At 48.8% G+C, this 7,544-nt stretch overlaps 1 protein-coding gene across 1 annotated transcript; it reads left to right on the forward strand.

The window, feature by feature from the left end:
• Positions 1–5,521: 5,521 nt before the first annotated feature.
• Positions 5,522–7,278, forward strand: LOC100125650 (barren inflorescence 2). Its single transcript, NM_001112581.1, has 2 exons — positions 5,522–6,343; positions 6,450–7,278. Exons 1-2 carry the CDS (start codon positions 5,637–5,639, stop codon positions 7,216–7,218), a joined length of 1,476 nt encoding a protein of 491 aa, NP_001106051.1. The 5' UTR covers positions 5,522–5,636; the 3' UTR covers positions 7,219–7,278.
• Positions 7,279–7,544: the final 266 nt, after the last annotated feature.

A 7,544-nucleotide genomic window follows, 5' to 3' on the forward strand; every position in this document is an offset into this window, starting at 1 on the left:
CTTCACACCTACCCGTTTGTTTATATAGTGCTGCAGGTGTGAAGGTGAATCGTCAAGTCGCCCGTACCTGCTCAACAGTCACCCGCACTCACTGAATGGTGGACCACGGTGCGTGCAAGATGAATCGGCAGATCGTGCATACCCGTTGCATGGTGGGACCACCCCGCGCTCGGATTATTTTAATCGTTTCTCGGCAACAAGCTCAGGGAAGGTGTTTTCGGACCTTCGGCATTCCGAAGCCTAGGACAATTTTTCACGGATCAAGCTCGTTACGAAAAACGATCTAGCACCGCGAAGGGGCTACTGTTGGGGGTCTGCTTCGTAGCTGAAGGTCCTATAAGAAGAAACACCTTCGGAAGATCAGCATGGAAATAACGCCAAAGCTACCTTACAGGGAACTTCGGCATAACGACATGCCTAAGATGAAGGGTTGCACCGACTTAAAGATGAAAAGACAGATTGACCCATGATAGTTTGTGTCATGAATGTAATCAGTTGTAAAGGGTATAAATATAATTTCACACAGGCTGCACCATGTGCCTATAAATAGATGAACAGTACCCATGTACTGTTCACGCTGATTTGTACTCGCTCGTGCATCACGCTTGTACTATCTTCTTCTGTCAAGCCGAAGGTATAAATGTAATTCTGTATTATTTCTGTTTATTCATGATAATATAATAGAAGATGAATTAATAATGTTACATAATCATTCATGTTGTTTTTTTATGTTTTACATGCTTCTTCTTTCATTAATGTATACTGCGATGATGAAGGTATGTCCTTCGTGACCTCTGTCTGAAGATCATTATATCCTAAGGGAAATAATGCTTCGAAGGACGAAGGGCCTTAACCTTTAACATTTTGTGTTGCCTTGTTCTTAATTCATAGCATTTGAGAACAAGTCCCCAACACCTGACTTGTGATTAACTGCATGTACTACATGTACAAGTTCCCCTATGGTTTTAGTATGTGGGAATCCATGAAAGATTTCCCATGCGTACATTGGGTATGTTTTCCCAATCTCACCACCGTAGCGTACATGTATGAGCACATAGAGAGCTAGGGATCTATGTGAGAATTCATTCTCCGTCGATCATTAAGTATTTAGAATCTCATTGTGAGAATCTATTTACGCCCCGTACGCTAGCTTGAATCATGAGCTTTTCCGGGCATTAGGGGGAGATTTCAAGTACCAAAAAGAATGCCAGAAAATTATAACGAATGCAGTAAGCATTCAGGCTCATGATCACGTACTAAAACTGAACCTTTTAGGTTCGAATGATTTGCAAGAAGTTGCAAATCGACTGCCATGTGCATTTACTATGAGGTGTCACTCAAATTAATCCTATGTGGAAGTGCCAGCAAGAGTGGTTAAATGGAACACCACTCAACTCCCTATTGCAACGACGTTGTAAATAAGAGGGGAGAAGTATGGACACAAACTAGGATTAAGATGCTTGCAAGCTACTGAAGACTGGACCTTCTGAGATAGTAAATGCAGGCCATCTATTTGTTGGTAACCAACCTAGTGTTGGTGGACACTTAGAGGATATGGATTATCCTGTGAATGGAAGACATTCACAACCTAGCTCAGTGCGCACTGATGAGGCTAGGTTATCAGAAGCCCTTGATTCTCATTTTGGGATTTCACGATGAATCATAAGGATGCATAAGAAAATGACTTCATGTCAACTGGAGAATTGTGTTATTTGAAAGCTACAAGTGTCGACACATACATCTCAGCAATTGTATATGCGCTCCAAGTGATCCAAAATACTATGGCCATAACAGAGCACGAGTATGCTCAAACTGGATCTTGTTGAGTGATACAATGTTGCAGAGATAGCCTTGCTCACCGGAAAGAAGTGTTGAATTATTTCCACTTCAAGGTAACTTACTGTGGATACAAGTTTGTTTTCATGGACTTTGAAACAATGATGTGGTGAGAAAACATGGCTAATAGCAACTAGGTTTATACACAGACCCTAGCATTATTTTAATGTTATAAATTCTCTTCTATCGTGAGTAATAAAATTCTGATACAATAATATGGGCAGTAAATCATCTATCTGTGCAGTTGATAGATGTAGTGACAACATATGAATATGTGGTCACTGAATTATGGTATTTATGGAGTCTAGAAGGATTCCAAATACATAATCACCAATCACAAATTTGTAATGCTTGGAAAGTTTTGTGACTTAGAGCATTCTGGTTAAATATGGTACAATCGACCTAGTGAATCTTTCCTTCCGAAGGGATACACGAAAAATGGTATGTTTAGTGTAAATATGTGCAACGTATTTCTAAACATACATTACTTATCGATGGAGTTCAAGATAGAGAATATGAATTGTAAGAGATTTTTCAATTCAATGTAAACTATCTTGAGTATCTTAGATACAAAGTTGTCTATATCCAATATATATTGAAGAGATTCAATATGAGGGAATCATTGTTATTTGATTCTTTTGGATCATGAGATGTGCTATTGTATATTGCAGAGCATCCGATCGGATATTACTTTGCAATGATTTGCTAGCTAACAACACATGAGATCGAGTTATGTTCTCTATGAGTACTCATGATCTGGTTACAGTTGGATATTCTGATCTTGGATATCTATAGAAGATCCCTAGTTACAAGATCCATGACATACTTCTGGTAAGTTGAACCTATAAATGTCGATCAACAGAGATTAATGGTCACTTACACTAATCATTCTGTAGCACACTTCGTGTAATTGTACAGAATGATAAACTACATATAGAAGGTATGTGGTAGCCATGATTTTCTATCACTGACCTTATTATCTATGAAGATAATATTACTTTGTGTTGTTTAGATGAAAACAAGTTACAAACTAAGTCTCTATCTTACTCCACATTTTAAATGTGTTTGAGAGCATGTATGGGATGACTTAGTGATTTGCAAAGATCAGGGGAAGTTTCCCTTTTGATCGGAAGAACTTGTCTATACATCATGTTGTACTCTTTTCTTTGCATGAGTTTTCCCTTGATTGGGTTTCTCATTCAAAGTTTTTAACAAGGCAACATCAACATAAGGCTTATGTCGTATCATCTATTTTTCCCTAGCGGTTTTTGAGGATGATACATCATGACATAGCTATTGTTATATTTGAACTAGGTTATGAGTTGAGTTCAAATGGATCAACAATAGAGTATGACTACTCTCCTTATTTTTCCCACTGGGGTTTTAAGGAGACTCAGCTGATATGTTGATTTATCAGATTTTCTGACAAGATTGTCTTAGAGAAATATTAGCTTGAGTTATATGTCTCATCAGTTATTTTTCCCACGGGGGGTTTTGAGATGATGACTTTAGACATATTATTGTTCTTTGGGCTAGAGGTCCATTGGAGAACAATGTCGTACCATGGTTCAATTGAACCACCGACCATTATCTATATAGATAATTAAGCTTGTGTTGTTCAGATGGAAACATGTTATATCAAGAGCAACATTAATAAACATATTGCTCCTAAACTGTTTTATCCCCATGAACTTCAGGATAATGGAGATATAAACATCTTGCAAATAAAGTCCTATGATAATCTTGCTGATCTATTCACAAAATCTCTACCATACTCCACGTTTTAAAAATGTGTTGAGTGGATTGGTATGAGAAGACTTAAGTGCTTGCAAGGATCAGTGGGAGTAATTCTCCGTGATATTTGACCTGTTTTGTACCATCATATTACACTCTTTTCTTTGTATTAGTTTTGACTTGTAGAGGTTTTCTCATCCAAAGTTTTTAACGAGGTAATATCAACTAAGCTATATGCTTCATCATTGATTTTCCCCCACAGGGGTTTTTTAGGAATGATGATTACCAACATATTTTATTTTGGAGTTCAAAGTGAGATTTACTCATAATCGAAAAGACATTGTGTACTTCTTATTTTTGTCACATGGTTTTTGAGGAGATAATATATTTGAAGACAACTGACAAATGGTCAAATGGACTTGGATTGATCAAGGGAGAGTGTTACAAAATATGTTACAAACATTGTGACCAATCCAAGAGGCTCGACGACTACTCTTCAAGGGACACACCCCTTGGGGATATACCCCTCCATATGTATATAAACAGGGCCTCCCCCTGCAATAATAACAGTGACTGTCACTTTCTCTCTACATCTCTGTGTCTCGTTTACATAACTCTCTAACAGGATCAACGCCGTTTCACAGACACATTGAAACAGAAGCACGCGTCACGTACGTCGTGTAGGAAGGAAACAAATATATGTTAGCATTCACATTAATATTGGCCCATGTATCAACCTACCATTCGGTAGATTGACAATGCTACATATTAAAGCCAGTTGTTTAGACTGTTACAACTGTAATCTATACAAATAAAATATTGTAGAAATCAGTATAGATTAAAGCCAAACAACAAACGTGATGCGATCTATTAAGCTCCTGGCCTCGTGGGGCAAGAAAACTAGGGTTCGTTGTCCCTGTCTTTGGAGTGTGCTGCAAATTTGACGCCAGTGATCATGCTCCCAGTAGTAGTGGACTACTAGGAGCTTGTATCCTGGAGAAGACAGGCACCAATCACATGCATCGGCGCGTACATTCTGCGTGGTTCTTTGACATTTTCTTGCACTGTTGGTTCCCGTTTTCTCTGCAGTACTGTACTAGTACGTACTGCCAGTGGAAGCTCAGCAGCACCAGGCGCGGTTTGAAGAGAGAGAGAGATAGAGAGAAAAAATGCGACGCTTTTGACCGGCCCCTACGCCACCGTGAGAACCGTGCCAGGGGAATCGGGCGGGCCACGCAACGCTGCCTTCCTTCCTTGCGGTTCACGGCGGCGAGCCGGCGACACCGGCCGGAATGTGGACTTTTCACGGCGCTGCCGTCGTTGCCGTCCCCGACAAAGTTACCAGTTAAGTTAGCTTACAAACCATGCTAGAATAAACCACTGAACCACCTGCTTAATCCCTGCCTAACCATGCCCACCTCGTGCTTAATTAGCACTAGCTAGGTTCTCTCTCCTGTCTTCTCAATATCTCAAGCCGGGTTTACGCAACGCCCATGTGTGGCTGGCCAAGTTTAAAAAGCGACCTCTCCCTACGCCTGAATTTTAAAATAGTTTTAAAATAAGATCCATATGTTTAAAAGGAGGGTTTTCGAATCTTATAGAGTCAAAAATATTTTACAGTAAAAACTTACAGTAAAAAGCGACCTCTCCATAACGGCTCCTGTGCATACATCACGACCCTACCCGTCTACTAGCAAGTAGCAACTGCAACTCCGCTTTGACTTTGACTTGCCTGCTTCCACGCGGACGCTGCCATCCATGCTCGCAGTAATAAAAGCCTGCGGCGCGGCGGATTGACGGATCTGCCCCTCCGTTTTACACGACTAGCCAAGGCACAGCACAACCACGAGTCTGTAGGCTACTGGGCTGAGGTCGCCGCTGGTATAATTATAAAGCGCCCGCGCCACCAACTCCCTTGTCCGCACGCCGCGACCGCCGGAAACCTCACTCCTCGTCCTCGCTCGGAGACACGGCAAGCGAGTCCTCCTCACTCACGCAAACACACGCCGTGCCGCGAGCGCACGAGACAACCGAGCGGAGCTGCCGCCTGCCCGCCAGTGCCAGCCATGGACGCCGCGGTGCGCGTCCCCCCGGCGCTCGGGAACAAGACGGTGACCGAGGTGACGCCGCCGCCGCCACCACCGGCGGGGGAGGAGCGGCTGTCGGACGCCGACACGACGGCGTCGTCGACGGCGGCGCCCAACTCGAGCCTCAGCTCGGCCAGCAGCGCCGCCAGCCTGCCGCGCTGCTCCAGCCTGTCCCGCCTCTCCTTCGACTGCTCTCCGTCCGCGGCCCTGTCCTCTTCCTCGGCGGCGGCGGCGGCCGCGGCCGCGTCATCGCCGGCGCCAGCGCCGGCGCGGCCGCACCGGGCAGGGGACGCGGCGTGGGCGGCGATCCGCGCGGCGTCGGCGTCGGCCGCGGCGCCGCTGGGGCCGCGGGACTTCAGGCTGCTGCGCCGCGTGGGCGGCGGCGACGTCGGCACCGTGTACCTGTGCCGCCTCAGGGCGCCACCCGCGCCCGCGCCCGTCTGCTGCCTGTACGCGATGAAGGTGGTGGACCGGCGCGTGGCGGCCGCGAAGAAGAAGCTGGAGCACGCGGCGGCGGAGCGGCGGATCCTGCGGGCGCTGGACCATCCGTTCCTGCCCACGCTCTTCGCCGACTTCGACGCCGCGCCGCACTTCTCCTGCGTCGTCACGGAGTTCTGCCCCGGCGGGGACCTCCACTCGCTCCGCCACCGCATGCCCAACCGCCGCTTCCCGCTCCCGTCAGCTCGGTGAGCGCAAGCCTAGCCTAGTACTAGTGCTAGTGCTAGTGGAGTGCTACAGCCTACAGATACGTCGTCGTCTTTTTTGTATTTACGGTCGTTGCGGTGGGTGCAGGTTCTACGCGGCGGAGGTGTTGCTGGCGCTGGAGTACCTGCACATGATGGGCATCGTGTACCGCGACCTCAAGCCGGAGAACGTGCTGATCCGCGCGGACGGCCACATCATGCTCACGGACTTCGACCTGTCGCTGCAGTGCACGTCGACGCCGTCGCTCGAGCCGTGCGCCGCCCCCGAGGCGGCGGCGGCGTCCTGCTTCCCGGACCACCTGTTCCGCCGCCGGCGCGCGCGACTCCGCCGTGCCGCCTCGGCGCGGCGGCCGCCAACGACCCTGGTGGCGGAGCCGGTGGAGGCGCGGTCGTGCTCGTTCGTGGGCACGCACGAGTACGTGGCGCCCGAGGTGGCCCGCGGCGGGCCCCACGGCGCGGCCGTCGACTGGTGGGCGCTCGGCGTGTTCCTGTACGAGCTCCTGCACGGGCGCACCCCGTTCGCGGGCGCCGACAACGAGGCCACGCTCCGCAACATCGCGCGCCGCCCGCTGTCCTTCCCCGCTGCCGGCGCCGGTGATGCCGACGCGCGCGACCTCATCGCCCGCCTCCTCGCCAAGGACCCGCGCCACCGGTTGGGGTCCCGGCGCGGCGCCGCCGACGTGAAGGCGCACCCGTTCTTCCGCGGGCTCAACTTCGCGCTGCTCCGGTCCTCCCGCCCGCCCGTCGTCCCCGCCGCGTCGCGCTCCCCGCTGCACCGCTCGCAGTCCTGCAGCGCGGCGCGCACGAGAGCGTCGAAGCCGAAGCCGCCGCCGGACACCCGGTTCGACCTGTTCTGACACGACCGTTGCCGGCGTCACGCACGTGCGTGTTGACCTAGTTGCATCACTCGCCATTGTACAGAGTGTTTAACGAGCTGCTAGTAGCAGCAGTACGTCATTAACTAGTCTAATCGAACTTGCATTCCAACTCTGCTCGGTCGAGGTCTTCTGTCGCTGAATTCCGAGGCATGTTCCGCTGACGTTGCGCGGCTAGGGTTGACAGCGGGCGAGGTGTGTCGGGTGGTGATGGTAACAGCGGGCCACATGGGTGCTGGACCTGTCTGCTGACAGGGGTGCTCAGCCAGGCGATTACATTAATGGCGCCGGTTGACCTGGAGCGCGCG

Source organism: Zea mays, chromosome 1 (assembly GCF_902167145.1).
Source record: "Zea mays cultivar B73 chromosome 1, Zm-B73-REFERENCE-NAM-5.0, whole genome shotgun sequence".
NCBI classification, from domain to species: domain Eukaryota; kingdom Viridiplantae; phylum Streptophyta; class Magnoliopsida; order Poales; family Poaceae; genus Zea; species Zea mays.

Bases quoted from the DNA above. Each gene is read 5' to 3' on its own strand.
- LOC100125650 (NM_001112581.1), top strand. From the start codon at position 5,637: ATGGACGCCGCGGTGCGCGTCCCCCCGGCGCTCGGGAACAAGACGGTG. The intron at 6,344-6,449 runs GTGAGCGCAAGC...CGGTGGGTGCAG, and splicing joins TTCCCGCTCCCGTCAGCTCG to GTTCTACGCGGCGGAGGTGT.